Genomic DNA, 17683 nt, shown 5'->3' with positions numbered 1-17683 from the left:
AAAATGGCGACCGCAACTACCTCGCTTCGGTTATTCTCGTATGAGCTCGTTAGATTTCGCGATCGACGCGAGCGCTATCTCCATCGCCGCTGTCTATTGAAATATCCCGCGGATGACGTACTTCCGACGTGAATGCGGCTGAGGGAAGTTGAGGAAATGTGCGAACGACTTTAAAAAGCCGAGATCGCTCGTTTCTCAAGCTCTTTACTGCTATCGGGATAATAATCTAGATGAAGAAATATAAGAACCAAACTTGGCAGCTCTTATTAACACATCCTGGTAGTATGGAATCTGCTTTATGAATTCACTAATTTGAATCAAATCTTATAGATTATCTTATCCGATAAAATATGATAGGATTCGTACAAAAGAAGATCATTTCTGACAAAATTTTAACATTGACTGTAAAAATGGTATATCGTATTATTAAGTTTTTGAGAAAATAGTTCCAGAGTTCCTGATAGGTTTCATCAATAGTACTGTTGATTTAGGTCAAAAATTTTTAAAAATAAAAATATGCGGTGCTAACTTCGCGTAGCACCGCAAGACTTGAAAAAGTCGATTTTTATGACGAAATCTCACAGTACTCGAAGAGTACTACAGTTCCTGATCGATTATAACATACCGGCCATTAAATATTTTTAAATAAATTTTTAAAAAAAGAGCTCGCACCTCAAGTTTCAAAAAAATTATTTTTTTTTGCGCCATTTGTAGTACTCGAAGAGTATAGTTCTTGATCAGTTTTAGTGACGCTACCCACCTTTTTCATATGTTTAAACAATTTTTCAATCCGCGCACTGGCCCCACACGTCAAGAGTAAAATGCCTCTAAACACTATTTTTCTTTCCCCCAAGAAAATCTACAACTTTTTTATATAAAACTTCTTGTATCTCTTAATTCCTAAGATATTCGCCTGAGGCGATTAAAATGCCTCATCCTGTATATGAATCATATTTCTTCCTAAACGAACTCCAGTACTATATACACATCACGAATTTACGGCGACAAGGTGGCTTCTATCGTGGCCAGGATTATGCCTAGAAATTATTTCGTCACCGATCCGCAATGTTGCATACTTTATATATCATCCTGAAGTATATTTGGCGAGGAAATAATTTATATATATCACACCTCGGTATGTATTTTTCACTTACATCACTTGAGATCGGCAACTAATAGTTGATAGGTCTCTCTTAATTGTTAGACAATTCTTTAATACTGCACGTTAAATTCAAACAAATTGAAAATGAAACCTTCTATAAATCATCCTGAACATTTAAAATAGATTATACAAAAAATTAGATTTTTAAAATGTGAAAAAATTTCATTTTTAACGACAAATAGACTAAATAAACTATAAAAATGTTTTATTAAATAGAAATATATTATTTACATAACTTATATATATATATATATTATTTGTAGCATAAATTAAATTTAAAAAAAATACAGGCTCTATCGAAATAACTCAGAGAATAATAATGTCTATATAAGAGCCAAACATCATGTGCGCGCGTAATGAATTTATTTAATCAATACATGGGTAACCAATACATAGATAGACGTTTCAATCCTAGAATGCGGATCTTTCTCAATGTCGCAAAAAGTATATTTGTCACATAAATTGATACGTAAAATTAAAACGAAAAAAATTCAGTGACATGAAGCAGAATTTTATGGTTGGCGATGTGACACATTTTTATTTTTATTTTAATTAACTAAGAATTTCAAACAAATTAGAACGATATAAATCAGAAATACTAAAATGATGAAACAAAAACTTACATATAAAGATGTATGGATAATTTACTTGGTAAACGTTACAGTTCGATTGTTCGTGCTCATGTGAGCACGAACATAATTAAACATAATTAAAAACTAGAGTATATATGTATATTATATATATATAAACGCGGGAAAAGATGGTAAAGAGAGGGAAGCGTCAAGTCCTTGAAAATAGTTTACAATATAATACGTCGAGAGATTCAATGTCACTTTTTATATTCAAACCATTTTTCTGTTTCTTTATAAAAATAATGTCAAATGTCAATCTTTTGTGTAAAAACTCGTTCATCTAGAATTTTGATATTCTCACAATTGCAATCATGAGCGAATTCAAATCTACGTGAAGTAATAACTAAGTCGTGTTCCAATTGATGTGGAAATATTGTAATATATATAATTCTGTATTTGTTAATGCGCGCTTTTAAAATTCTACCTGTTTGTCTTACATACGATGCACTGCAATCTTTGCAATCTGTTCTATTCTGTACGATATTGGAATGAGACAGAGTAGAGAGAGTTCATCTTTATATACACGGATGAATTTTTTTCAGCTTATTTGTACCTTTGTACGCCATGCTAATATATCTTATTTGAAAAAAATGTTTTAATTCTTTCCAAAATGTGTGATATGAAAGATATCGTAAAAATAAATATTAAACACATTTCCAAATTTAATTTACTTTGTAGTAATTACCTATATAATACGACCATCAATACATATATCCTTAAAAATATTATTTACATGTAAATATTGTGTAAATCAATTCATAATAGTAGGTTTATTTATATTTATAACTATAATTTATATCTTTATTATTCATGGAAGCTGTATATTGGATTTATTATAATGAATTTTGTAATGTTAATGTTACATTCATAATTTGTGATATCAAGAACATATATACTCGATTTAGTACAAATACAAATTAGGCAAAAATTGTAATTTTCATATTTTTAATCGCCATTTAAAAAGAAAACCTAATTCAATTTTAACCTCAACTTTTTTTCGAAAAGGATAAACTTTTATTTAGAAAAAAAAAACATTAAAATCGGTTAAGATTTGAAGACTGTAGAGTTAGACAATTTTGAAACATATTTTCTCATTTTTCATCTACTGTTTTACATGCGTCATTTTCAAAAAAAGCCTAATTTAAAAATCGGCCTCGACAACTTGTTCCGAAATTAAATAAGCTTTTATTTAAAAAACAAAAAAATGAAAATCCGTTAAGATTAAGGCTGCATTCAAAAAACGCGCTATCAACTAATTTTACTAATTCATGTCATCTATCTTTATTTTATTTACGTCTAATAAATGATGAAGATAGAATAATAACACAAATGGTGTCAATAATCTTTCCAAATGCATCTTTGAAGGCTCTAGACAATTTTGAAACATTTCTCCTAATTGTGTAGTGTTACAAATAACGCGTACTTCCATTCTCTATTAAATATGCAACTAATTTAATATATAATAAAAATGTTATATTATGTTATATAATAGTGCGCGCACGTGAAGGATGTTGGACGCGAAGAAAAACTGCCACTTGATTGTATCATGAATTTATTTTGAAATGTCTAATAGTCCTATTTCCTTATGCTCTATATGTACAAATGATAGCATGATAAAGTATAATACACAGTTTTAACAAACGTTAACAAATGATGTGCTAATCTAATATATTAAAAATGATATTATATTCTAACGTCTTGGACTGGAGCCATCTCTTGCATTTACCTCGAGAAAGATAAGATTACGCATCCACAATTTGTAAATAGTATAACTATTTCCATTAAAATTAATTTTAAATTTTTCATAGACGTTTTTCTTTTCATCGCGCCAAAGAATCATAAAATAAAATCGACATGTACTTCTCTTCGTCACATGTGAGGTCTCTTCGCAAGTCATCATTTGATATAATTATATCAAACTTATGTGCTCACGAATATGATAAAAACATAAAATAAAAAATATAAAAACAAATTTTTATGAAAAACAAACATAACAAAACAAAACTGACGCGTACTATTTTGGACGAAATATAAATCCACTTGACGTTACATACATAACATGGAATATCGTAGAAATTATAAATAATGTTAGCGTTTGATTAAATGAAATAATATCACCGCTCTAAAAAAAATTTTTATTTATAAACTTATAATAATAAATTGCCAGACGTTTTTCCCCACCTTCGGATCTCTTCTACATTTTCTTGAACCATTTTTTTGTAACAATAAGATATACCAGTCCAAAGTTTCTCGATAGCGCAATGCAAAGTGTCTTCCAAATAGTAATACCACAAAATATATCGCTTCATAAATAATATACTATATTCACTACAGACAGAATATCCAAACAATTTCTGCCTTACGCGGAAGATTCACGTTCGACGTGAATCAGTCGTTATAATTATCTCTTTATATACACCTGTTTGCCATGTACACTTTTATTTAGAGCTTTCTTACGCTAAAATTAGTGAGTGACGAAAGTATATATATATTTATTTATTTATATTATATATATATCGCCAGTCGATAACTCTTTAATGCTCTGTCCCACATCGAGAAGAGATAAAATAGCATTTTATACGTGCCCTGAAAAGAGGGACCTTCTACTGCGTCCTGCATTCTATTATTGTAAATGGAAATAAATAACACAAATTATCGAAAACAAATTAATATAATGTCAATATCTCGAGAAATAATTTATTGAACTGAATATAATTTGATTTGTGACGTATTCATATGAATCATAAGTGGAAGACTATTTTAACGTGGTTCAAATATTAATTAATTTTTTTTTTAATCATTTGAACGTTCTTTTTTTTTGTATTTTCGTGTTATATTTGTATAAATGTCTTAACAGTTTTCTATACGAGTTGGGCATTTCAAATGCGTACATAAATTTAATTGTATCTGTGAACTGGGTTAAAGGTGTTAAACAATTGCACAATAAAGCTTCGCTTTGAGCGAAACCGCCTCAATTTTGCTGAACTCAATGTTTTTTTCTTTAAGATCTTTGTCATATATATCACATTTGATGCGTATAACGCATTTGGCATAGTAAATATCGTTTGTGTCGTACACTTTTACGAACTTTTATATTTTTATATAGACGCAGTCTTTTCCACTCGACTCAATAAGGTTTCACCTAAACCCATCACAAGATACTTGTCTTCAATAAACTCTCAAGAATTATTAAATTTTATCATATCAGGTAACAAATTTCGGGATTTCGAAATACTTAAAACAAAAGTTTACAATGCGAATATCTAAAAGATGCAGCAGCAATATGGCAAAATACTATTATTAACTATATTTTAAAAAAAGATACAAAAAGGTCGGTTTTATTTTCTTATCATTGTATGATAGTAATCAGATCTTGTACATTATTCATATCTCCTACAAATCTATCCATGAGATATTGCTCACTGCCATCTTTTTCACATTAAGTAGGTATTTGTTCCGTTCTATTATTTCCGTTCAGTACGTCACCATATTCTTCTGTACATAATATATTTTTTTAATACTCGAAACAAAAAATGTTCATCAATAAATTACCTTAACGCTTTTTAACAAGTTTTAAGAAAATGGTATAAAAACACACGCAAAATTATAGTAATAAATGAATGGTCTAACGCTTTTAAATTAGCTTGTAGCTAGTTATCAGGATACGCACTAGTAATAGCTAGGAACTTGAAGAAGCTTTACTTCCACTTTTCGCTTTTTTTTATTGATATACATTTAATATGCAAAATAGGTTATTCATTTTGAATAACTCTATAGCACGTTATGCCCATTTACAATAAATGGGACAATATACTTTTCTTTCTCCGAATTTTCTTTAAAATAGAACTTTTACTTTTATATACACACAAGATATTAATGCATAACAAGAACACACGTAAAATTGAAATCTAAAAGAATAGTATTCATTGTTGTGCAGAGGTAGAAATAAAATGTTTGTATGTTGCACTCACGTGTTTTTGTGTACGTGCGTGCGTGCGCGTGTGTGTAAAAGAGAGGAGCAAAAGTATGTATGTATATGGAATGATAGGATACATTTAATTTGAAAATAAAACCGTTCTCTATTTTATCTATTTTTCGTGTAACAATATAATGATTTTTATATTATAACAAAGCTTTCAAAAATGGAAATAAAATAAATCAATGATTGGCATCACAGATGCAACTTTCGATTCGATTTTCGAGTCTCCTCTTTGCCGTTCATGTCTTGACAATCAATAGATGCGCGCAAATAAGGTGCTTTATCTCAATAATGGTCGCGTCAAAAAAATTTTAATGACAATTTTGCAAAAGATACAATTCAATTATGTGCATACGGTCTTTTCCAAGTCACAAAACGTCATAATTACGCGTATCCGGTGACTCATTGTCAAGATGTGAGAAAAAGAGTAGGCATTAACACGAAAATTGAATCGAAAGTGACATCTACTGTCGACTATTGAAATAAATCTTTCTACATAGAAAGCAAATCTGAATTGTCAACCATATTTTAAATTTACACGTTTTAATATTATTTACAGTCACGTCAATACACTTTGGAGAAAGAAATAGCTCTCACCACTGTCACTTTACACACTCGTCAAAACCAATGTATATTTTGTTGCGCATCATACGCGACATTATACACTTGTATTTAGATACACCTAACTTTCAAAGGCGTTCTAAAATACAATCATGAGAACATCGGCTTTAGAATGCCGAATGGTAATAATCATAAGTAGGCCAGTAAGGCTGTAGCCAATCCTAGCTGGTACGTTGACGTTTTTTGGCAGGGTGCTCTTCAGACGAATGAGCTGGGGAAGGCATGACCATATCTCCTCTATTGAACATATACTTGAATTGTGGCATATATTTCATTATACTCCTAATATGGATTAAAGGTAGATCTTCTGTTAATGAAGAACATTTGCCTGCTTCCATTAACATCTTCATTTGCAGTCTGCAAAGTTTTATTTTTTTTTTTATATAAAATAGATTATTTCATATAACAAGTATCAATTATAGTCAATTATCCCATTTATCTATTTATTTATTTTTCCATATTTATCTATATTTATTCATTTATGTATATATTTACCTATTTCCTTGATATAACTCTATATGTAGTACATCTGTAAGAACTTGTCTACAACTCTCGATGTCACAAGCAGGAAAGAAATTGGAAACGAAGTCAGGAAGTGTCATCAGCAATTCGCTATAGATGTAAGGTTTGAAATTAATACAGGGTACCATCTTTTCTTCAAGTAATGCTTTCTGTATTTGGTATGGTTGTACATGACAAGTAGTAATATGTTGTGGGTCCGATATTGGTATCAGTGGTTTTCTCCCTCGGGTATCCCTAAAAAATAACTTAATCGTGAACGCACGAGTTGAATTAAGCATATTCTATAAATACACTTTATGCTAAAAAAAAGAATTAATCTAATGTGTATTTATTTAGCTTATTGATAAGTAATAATATATACCTGGAACTGCTACTACTGTTGCCGCTACCGCTGCTACCATTAACTGGTATCAAAGGAGGTGGATATTTTGAATGAGATGTGTTATGCACAGATGGTGTATGCCTTTGCGGATGTAATAAATTTGGTGCTGATGTAGGTACTGGCATTAAAGCTTGGACTTGTTCGCTTAAACCAAGCATTTGTGGATATGTGGTTGCTGCGACTGCGTTAGGTACACCTAACGTAGGTGTTGTATATGTCGTAGTCACCCTGAAATACAAAAATTATATTACTTTTTACTACTTTATCGAGTAACTCTGTTACTAATTCTCATTTATTTAATTTCTGTCATTAAAGTCTTTTCAGCAATAAATATAAGTGTCTATTGATTTTGTGTGTGTATGTTTATTTTTGTTAAATTTTTATATTTTTATACAAATTAATAAAATATTCGATACAATATCACAAAAGCAACACAAGATTTATGCAGATATGATAAAATTACATTATATTTACATATTTATGTTTGTACAAATTACAAATATAATTTAATTTAATTTTTAATAAATGAATCCATTTTTGTTCAATTATAAAAATAAAAGATAAAATAGATTTATATAAAAGGAATGTCTATATGCAAGGGATATATAAATATATATAAAAATTGTATATATTTTATTAATCAATACGACCAAAAAAAAAGCAATTTTATAAATGGATTTATAATATAATGCTGTCAACATTTATTTTATCCATTACTTGCATTTTAGACATTTTACTCATATTATTCGGGATGTCTCTCATTTAAATAGATAAATAACTGAAACCGTTTGTAAATAATTTCTAGAAAATAATATATAATAAAATACAATACATCATTTTACTTCAGAATCATTGTAAAATACTGATTGTTGTTCGAAGCTTTCTCATTAGTAAACAAATTTGATTTTTACTTGGATATTACAGTTATTAAATCTTAACAAATATTTCTATTCTAGTTACCTAAATATTTAGATATATTGTATACAGACTATTTTATTTATACATTGACAGCAATATAATAAATCATACATTAATCACATGAAATTTAAAATATTGTGTAACGTAGATTTGTGTGTGTAAAATAGATTTATAACTAATGTATTTAATGTACTTATGCCCGTATTCATAGTCAGACCTTATACTTAAGGTTTCCTTAAATTTATCTTTAGATGCTCAGTAACCACTAAAATAATTCGTAGAGCATCTGAAGATAAACTTAAGGAAACTTTAAATATAATGCCTGACTATGAGCATTAATGTATCACGCAAAGAGAGAGAAGCTTTAAAGACAGTCATGTATTGTAGATTAATTACAAATATTGATGTTAGATTTATTTATATGATTTACAGCTTGAGATATAAATTTATGCATGCTATCTTATTTCTTATAATAATCTATATGACAATAGTATATGTTACAAGGACTCACCAGTCATCCTTCCCATAGGTGGGATAACTATACAAAAAAAATCATACGTTGTATGTACAAATGCAGAAAGCTATGGTGCAGATACTCTACATATAACGATTATAATTACGCTTTATATATGTAAACATAATGTTTCAAGCTAGGATAAGCATGGCTCTAATGCTCAATATTTCATGCTCAATGTGCTATATATAAAAAGTGAAATTTCTTTCTTTCATAACTTTACTTTCACACATTAATTTATTTGATTAAGAAGGAAAACACTTATTAATCCTTTTTTTTTTTAAATCAAAATTATCTTTTGCAATATACGATTTTTAATTTTTAATTATATAAATGATACCATACACAATACAAAATAAATAGGTGCAACAATTTGATTGGATATTATGTACACTCTATGCTAATTAGTTTGCTTTATAAGCAAGCGTACGGTATAAAAATACATAGTTGCCAAAAAATCAATGATATAAAAGAAAAACAAAATTATCTTTTAAAATTATTGGAAACTTTGTGAGCTTACAACACGTGTATATATGTACTAAGCTATATTAAAAAGTTTTTAGAAAAAAATTCTATTGATGCTTACCCGAGATTCGGTTGATTGGAGTGAACAGTTGCTCGTATAAGAGGTGGTGGTTGGACTTGAGCAACTCCTTGCATGGTTGTCGTCGGATATACTCCAGGATACTGAGCTGCTGCTCCACTATTGCTCGCTCTACTTCTAGACTGTTGAGAATAGCTTTTGGCAGCAGTTGTCATTTGTTGCTAAAAATGAAAAACTGTACATTTTGTCTGGTATACAATATAAACACTAAAGCTACAACTACAAAAATTATCAAGATATCTTAAACATCTCATATTATGATTTATAATCACGGCTGCCACCTCTCCGGTTTTTGACCGAGAATCGTTTGAATCTCCGGCTCTTTAAACAACGAAAAAAATTTCCAGCTAATCGCTCAAAATTTTAATGAGCTGCTTTTCAGATAAGCGTGTTGTGATTTTCCTTTCAAAATATTTAGCAGAAGATCCAATTCTGATGTGCAGAAACCACTTACAATACAAACTTCTAAAGAACATTCTAAAAATATTTCCAGAACATCCCTTGGATGGAGAGTACTGTATGAGAGGGAAGTAATCTTGACAGTAATTATCAATTTTCGACATGTTAGCGACATCTTCAGTAGAAGAACCGTCGATCTCTAGTAACATACTAGTCGAAAGGTGGCAACTATGTCTATATTACAAGGAGATTAGCTTACGTTGTGCATCACATTATTCAAAGTCGCTCGTATAATGCTGGCCTGAGAATTGAGTGCCGTTTGAAAGGTAGGTTGACCACCAACGAGGCCCGACCAATGGCCGTTAACCACACCTTGAACGGTATTCAACATAGGCTGCGACACTACCGGCATGTTTGATCTACCGGTGGGAAGTCCCGATGGGGAAGAATGCGCGGGGTGTGTGACTACAGGCCTCGGCTGTCCTATTCGCGGCATCTGCGGCGGTGCCGTACTCGTGACAGTCCCCCGTGGCATCATATTAGGCATCGGTACGGTACGTGTGTTTAGAGGTGGTGCCACTTTATTTGCGTTTTGTACGGGAGGAGGTTTAGTCGTCGGTGGTGTAGGTGGCTGTTTCGTCCATCCACCGCCGGTACTGCTTCCGTTGCTATTCACCAATAACTGTGAGTCCATAACTTTGGTCGGCCAATAGTCCTCGAAGCCGGTACCCGGTGGAAAATAACTCTTAATGTCACTCAAACTAATTACCGAACAAGTTTCACTCGCAAACAGTTCGTTACGTATACCCTGTACTTTGCAGCAAAATTTCAAATACGACAAATCCCAGCCCTCAAGCTTTTCCGCTTTTAGCTTGAGATTTTCCGTCTCGCCCTCGAAATAAAACAGTGGCACGTATTGCAGATTGTCCTTTACCGTGTAAGGTACTACAGACTCTTTGTTTATTCGTATGAAACCACATTTGTCCGCTTTGCGTCCGCTCACATTTGGATTGGTACCGGCAGTCAGTTTAGTATAACACACATCGAGAAACGTATAAAACTCCTTGGCATCCGAGAGACGTACCACCAGGTCCTTACACGTAAACACGTCCCTCCCGAATTGATTCTCGCAGTGCTTGGTGTTAATCTCGTTAAACAACTTGCTCTCGGCCTCCGTAATGTAATAACTCCTTATACATGTGCAACTGTAGATGTCCGAATGAAGAAAACTCAGGTACTTGTTGAGAAGCTTAGTTTCTAAGATGCGTACGGCGCAATACTTTTCGCCGGAGCGAAATATGTAAGGTATGTGACATTCGTCAAAGCTCGTCCAACCGAATCGCCCCCGCAGGCTGTCGTCGTCCGGTGTCAGCACCTTACTCTCCAAAGCAGCAGTTGGCGGTTTCGGAGCGGGCGACCCGTCAGTTGGTCGTTTATGCAGATATCCAAGAATACCGGGAAGATTAGGCTGTGACATAAGACACTGCTGCCTCTGCTGTTGTTGTACCGCTGGCATGTTCGCCAGCATTTTCGCCTTGTGTGCTTCCACCATTTTGGCAGCCAATTCACGGATTTCCGCATCGTCTGGACGTTCCTGCTTAACGACGACTTTCTCGAAATCTGAAAAACGAGGACGTGTAAGCCTTATATTCTCAAAAGTAGTTGTTTAAGTCTTAATTACCTATTATGCATATCGCATCGAGAGAATAACATTACATAAGAGAGTGTAAATTTTTGAAAAGAATATACTTGGAATAAAAAATTTCAATACCTTATGTCTAGAAAACTAATGTTTTTTATTACATATATATCATGAAAGTCGAGAATTACATTACAAGAGAGAGAATAAATATTATCAGCAAAAGAAGTTCTCTGTCGATAGACGTGCTATTTATAAAATATATTCAATTAGCTATTTGCCGACCGATGTTTTTGTAGCATGTATAATAATCCAGTTAAATCTTGTTCCTGGTTATTTATCATGTAAATTTATTAATTATTATGCGACAACGCATCGTTAAATCACATCCGATAAATCCTAAATCGATTTGCAATTAGTATGTAGGCCGATTTCTTGCGCGCCAATTCAAAAATAGCTTTTTTTATGCTGATGCTCAGGCCTATCTATTACATCACCAATACAAAACTAATCGTAACTTTCATATACTCTAAAAAATGCCGGTATTTAACACTATACAGTGTCTGCCTATATAATTCTCACTGTATTGATGTTAATATTGACATCAATAACGTGGATTTTACACCATGAGTTTGAAATCCACATTAACGGTGAGAATTATATGGACATCGTAATGTTAAATTCACATGTTAATATTAACATCAACATGATAAAAATTAATATATAGACATGTATGTGTATTAAATTGATATTTTTTAGAATATACCTTAATTAATAGATAATATTAATTAATGAAGTTAAAAATTAATTATCAGTTTTTTACGTATACCTCGTAATACACAATCTTTAGATAACATTAATTAATAAAATTCGGCATTAATTTCCAGTTTTTCATATATACTTCGTAATACGCAACCGTTGAATTAACTAACACTAATTAACTTGAATTAATTAACTCTGGCAAAGTTGGAGTCGGATGATCCACGGCTTCGTCAATATAAAAATTTGTTTTACTGCAATTATTTAAAATTAATAAATAAACTTTATTGTACATGTAATACATATATAAATAAACAGAAGAGAGTTTCATGTGTTATCTTTTTCTTCAGATAAAAAGACCGGGTCCAACTCCATCTTTCTGTGAATAGAGTTAATTAATAAAATTAAGGCTTAATTATCACACACCTTTTCACGTATACCTCGTGAATTAAGAATATGCTTATATCGGGAATCAAATCAAATTTCATGAAAACGAAATTTATAAGAATTATTTTTTATCATTGCAGTCATTTTCTACTGAAAAGAGTGTGATGGGATTAATTGAAATTTTAGTTGAAAATAGATAAATCAGAATTTTTAGTTGAGTTTATTATAGTTGAGACAGCGGAAAAATTTCTATTGATCGGAATCCTCATTTACGACCAAAAAAAATGATTTTAATGCATCAATTTGGCACCGCGATCGAATCGCGATCCGATAATCAAAGCCTCTTCGAGACGCGTCAAAACAATCGAGAATATCCCCCGTATTCATAGTCAGACCTTATACTTAAGGCTTCCTTAAATTTATCTTCAGATGATCTACGAATTATTTTATTGGCTACTGCGAGTATCTAAAGATAAATTTAAGGAAGCCTTAAGTATAAGGTCTGACTATGAATACGGAGGTATATCCAGCGTACAGCATAAACACGCCGGCTCGGAGTAACCGGCGGCGGTGTCAAAAGGAAACAGGTAGGTAAAACCGACTTGTCGCGCACGTGACGCGCCTCGATTGAGGATCCTCAATCGATCCCGCGCGCGCGCTCGATGATACGCGGCGCGGCGTTTCGCGTCGCGATGACGCGATTAGCGAGATATAAACCGCGGAAGTGTAAACACTCCGGATTCCGGTGACATCAAGAAGAGACTACATTGATTCAGCGTCGACTTGCTCGGGGAATCCTCGGCGCCAGTCGATTTCAGAGTAAAACAGAAATCGACGCGAGCGATTTGCCAACGAGTTGAATTTTTCGCCCCGCGGCTGTGAAAACGTATAGAAAAGGATGCGCGATGCCCTTCTCTGCAGGGTCAATCTCCCGCGTGTGAATCGCGCTGACAAGACGCGGAGGAGACTCCTTAAACGTATCAACTAAATCGCATTCTCGAGTCCACGATCACGGCACGGGACGTGTACGAAGGGGAAACGTACTCAGTGACATTCGTTCGGGTGCCATCCGCGACGGACTGCTCTTCTCGAGCCATATGGCGTCCGTGCTGCTGTCGGCACTCGCGACCGGTATGTCGGTGAAGCCGTTCCTCATCTTCGACGCTCGAGAGAGTCACCCTTGGATTCAGTTGCGCGAATTCACATTTCGCGGTGCAGCTGGGACGGATTCGTCACGCCACACCGTTCCCTTCGTTGAGGTTATAACATGCAGCAACAGCAGCAGCAGTAGCAGCAGTAACAGCAGCAGCAGCCTCGTCCGTCCACCTACGCGCACCGCCGACGGTACCGCGCGCGATCCATGTTACACGACAGGGGGGAGAGGAGCGGAAGAACGAGGATGACGTATCGGCGGAATTGTGAACGATCCGCGATGCACGGGAAAGTCGTATCGTTCCCTCTAATCGATGCTCGTGCCGACTCTCGCAGTTTTCACGCTTTCCCCCGACGAGGATGACGACGACGACGACGTTTCACTTTGTGCGCCGACACTCTTATACCAGGTGGCGCGAAAGATCCTCATCATCGTTACTAACCCACCGCCGCCGCCTCCACACCACCACCACCACCAGCGCGCTACCGCCGCCACCACCGCCGCCACCGCCACCACCACCACCACTATCGCGCTCGATACGTCGAGGGTAAAACAGGGGAAGAACGGGATGTATGTACGTAGACGGTATCACTCCACCGCCGACTACGTACATGCTCGCCGTCCGGGCGTAGCTCCATGGACCGCCGGAGCTATCCTAAGGACCGCGACACTCTCGAACGAGGACATGGTATCGCGCGCGCGCGCGCGCGTTCCTGGTCTTCGGTGCGAAACCTCGATTTCAGGCGGTACGGCGACGCGCTGTCGATCGAGTTGACCGTCCGCGGCTCCGCGGGGACACTAGGCATCTCCGCTTGGACCGCGTATACATACGTCTACGCGAGCGGCACTCTCTGCGCGGACTGTACATACACTGTACAACGCTAGATATACCGCTCGCGCTCTCTCGCTAGTGTCGTCCTCGGCGGGTCGCACTCGAACCGGCCTCGGCATTCCTGGGATTAAAGCGCGCAAGCACCTCCTCTCTGCTCGGCTCAGCGCCGCGCGGCGCCGCGCGATCCCTCGCGTCCGACGACGGTCGGACGGGTCGACCGCGCGGCAGTGACGGCGCGACGTCTCGCCGAATGTGCCGTCGTCTCCGAAGATGTGTTTGAATATTGACTGATATTGATACTTGACGCGTGCCGATCGATCAGTCCATAGCCGGAAGTGACGCGACACCCTGTATACACGTGAATGTGTGTACAGGGGATCGAATTGTGTATCCTGAAATGAGGTGAAAATTATAAAAGTGAACAAATTCATTAAATTTCTATAATTTCATCGATCAAAATACACACTTTTGTAATTTTTATTTCATTTCAAGATACGCAATCAACCCCCAAAGATTCGATTGTGTATCACACAGCTTGGTGAAAATGGAGCAACAAAAGTGAGCAAATTCATGCATCATAAATTATAAATATTCAAATGAAATCGCCCGTTTTTGTAATTTTCACCTCACAATCGAATCCGAAAGGGGCCGTGTTTTCGGAAAAAATATCGTATAAAACATGTACGAAAATACTAATATATATACATATATAAAATAGATTATGCTAGTATTTTCGTATACCTACTATTTTTTTTAAATAAGTTTTCTTCTAGGCAATTGTTAGACGAAGTTCGAAACGTGCTCTCTAAAATCTTTAGAGTGAAATTTAATTCTAAAGAGTGTGAGAAGTAACGATTGAGCCAATATTGAAAAATAGTGGCTCAATTGTTAATTTCTAAGAATGAGATTTTACTCTTTATAGAGTTAAATTTCACTTCAAAAATTTTAGAGTGTGTTATACTTTGTAAACGATACGCAAAGCATTTTGCGATCGACATAGATTTCACGTAAATCTCGAGACCCAACCATGTGCAGAGTATTACTCTCGTGTAGAAGGCAGTAGAGAAAGTACACGCGAAATGAAACCGAATTATCGATCTCACGGGTTCTATTAATTTTAGATAATGAGCGTGGAAACTCTGTGATGACGATTACAATGACCGTGAATAAACACTCCCTTACAATATTCATATGTTTTCGTGATTGAATCCTTCGTTTCGAAAATTTCTCAACGATTGTACCTACAATCTGTACGATTGATACTATAAAGTTTTGAATTGTGGATAAAGTAAAAAAAATTTCGATGACTCTTCTATCAATCACCGTAAAAGTTGACTTATTATTAGTTTTGTCTTTCTTCTAATTGGTTAATTTCAATCTGTAGTCTGAACGGTTTAAGACGGAAATTTATTTGCATTCTGTAGTTCAAACAAGACGCTTTAGAACTTAAATAAATATAGCTTTCATAGCTGTTGTTGAGAGTTAGGCTAATTCTACAATGTGCTTTTTGTTTCATTTTTGAAAATGACATTTTCACCGTTAAGTACAGTTGTGGCTTGAGAAATTCAATCTAATAATAAGATTATAAACGATTTATAAAAAATAGAATCGTACAGATCTCCAAATAACATATCCTAAAGATATCATAAAAATATCATATTTTCTAAGGACATTCCCAAGATGTTCCTCGGATAGTAGACTTTCTATAGTAAGTCATTACCTGAGCTTTAAGTCTGAAGTTATAAGTCTGAAGTTATAATGGATCAATCACAATTATTCTTCTCACATTCGACACTGTTATTGACTAATTTCTTATGATTTAAGATTTGAAATAGCTTGTAGAAAGCCAATAAATGTACTAAAATGTAGGATTGTAAAATACTTAAAGCGACGATCTATGCTGTATACACAAATAAACCATTGCTTTCATATTTGTCTTTTGCATGAAAGAACGTAAAGAAACGAGAAAAGTAGAACGACAAAATAACTTATGTACAGTATATATATTGTATATGACAATCCATATACATCATTAAAAGCGATTATTGAATATAAGATTAGAAATTAGCTATAAAGCTGACTTTATGTGCCTACGCTATCGTTGTCTCATCAGAATTTTTTACTACCCTAGAGAAAAGATGGTATTTTATTACTTTTGCAATAAACGTATCAAACATTCGCCATATTGGCCCTAAAAAAAGATCTTTTTCATTTGAAGCACGTACATTTCACTTTGGTCACGGTGCCTTAGATTTTCTGAGAGAATAAGGGGGACGATGAGGGCGGAGGGAGACGCGCGATAGCGAGATGCGTGGATAGCTGATCTAAACGACCGCCTATCTCGAATCGCATACGTCGTGTAGCATGGACCGGTTGCAGGAGCCTAGGTACATACCGCTCAAAGAGTAGCCAGGACTGGCGTCTAAGATCGCACGGACGATGTGACAACATCGCACGGTCGATATGCTCTTTCAGGCAAAGTGCCAAGATTGGTAAACGCGCGCGCGGGGGTTGGTATATAGTCGTGGTTTCCAGGTATGACCCTCCCCTCATCCGTCTCGCCATGCCTCCCTCCATTCTTCCCCTCTGCCCCTCTCTAACTCCCGCGCTTGATTCGCTCTTTATCACTCTTGGAGCTCGCCCGAGGGATTTATTCCTATGGTGGGGGCTACATAGCGGGAGTGGGAGTACCAAAGTTGCGCAGAACCCAGCCAGACGTTGGCTCCCGCTCATGCCATTGCGCAGTTCTTACGTATATAAACTCGCCAGCCGCCTATATACTACATATGTATTATACTTATTATTTTAATCATGATTTACGAGCGCGGCGTTGCCGGTTCTCGTCCTCCGGGCACGCCCATTCCCTCTCTCGTCTCCACTTTTCAGACATAGGCGAATACATAGAAACGCGCGCGCGGAAAAGCAACGTCGCTTGATCGATACTTGAGAAACTTGTAATAAAAAAAAATTACTATAGCGAATACGTTTCTTTGGTAATCCCAAGCGCAATTGTATATAAATTAAAGATTTATTACGCGATTTTCTCAGCGTCCTGTGAATAACTGACTTCCCTCCCGTATCTTTCCTTTAGAACTTTTAGAAGATTTTAGAAAATTTTGCACAAATGCACGATATATTCGTTCATAAATACGAGCGTTCATTATTTATTCAATGCAGATT

General features: G+C 35.1%; 1 protein-coding gene across 2 annotated transcripts; it reads right to left on the bottom strand.

Moving 5' to 3' along the window:
• Positions 1-5911: 5911 nt before the first annotated feature.
• Positions 5912-13674, bottom strand: LOC108778337 (uncharacterized). Of its 2 annotated transcripts, XM_018545491.1 has the most exons (7): positions 13563-13674; positions 9993-11353; positions 9317-9495; positions 8728-8754; positions 7278-7526; positions 6890-7150; positions 5912-6751 (listed from the first exon to the last, which is right to left on the bottom strand). In XM_018545491.1, the coding sequence occupies exons 1-7, from the start codon at positions 13672-13674 to the stop codon at positions 6556-6558; spliced, it is 2385 nt and encodes a 794-aa protein (XP_018400993.1). In that variant the 3' UTR covers positions 5912-6555. The 2 variants fall into 2 exon arrangements, with proteins under 2 accessions (XP_018400993.1, XP_018400994.1); XM_018545492.1 differs by lacking the exon at positions 8728-8754 and having other exon boundaries at positions 13563-13660.
• Between the last annotated feature and the right edge of the window lie 4009 nt (positions 13675-17683).

Source organism: Cyphomyrmex costatus, unplaced genomic scaffold (genome assembly GCF_001594065.2).
Source record: "Cyphomyrmex costatus isolate MS0001 unplaced genomic scaffold, Ccosl1.0 scaffold5, whole genome shotgun sequence".
NCBI lineage: Eukaryota > Metazoa > Arthropoda > Insecta > Hymenoptera > Formicidae > Cyphomyrmex > Cyphomyrmex costatus.
Note: the sequence above shows the minus strand (reverse complement) of the source record. Positions and strands in the feature narration are given on the sequence as shown.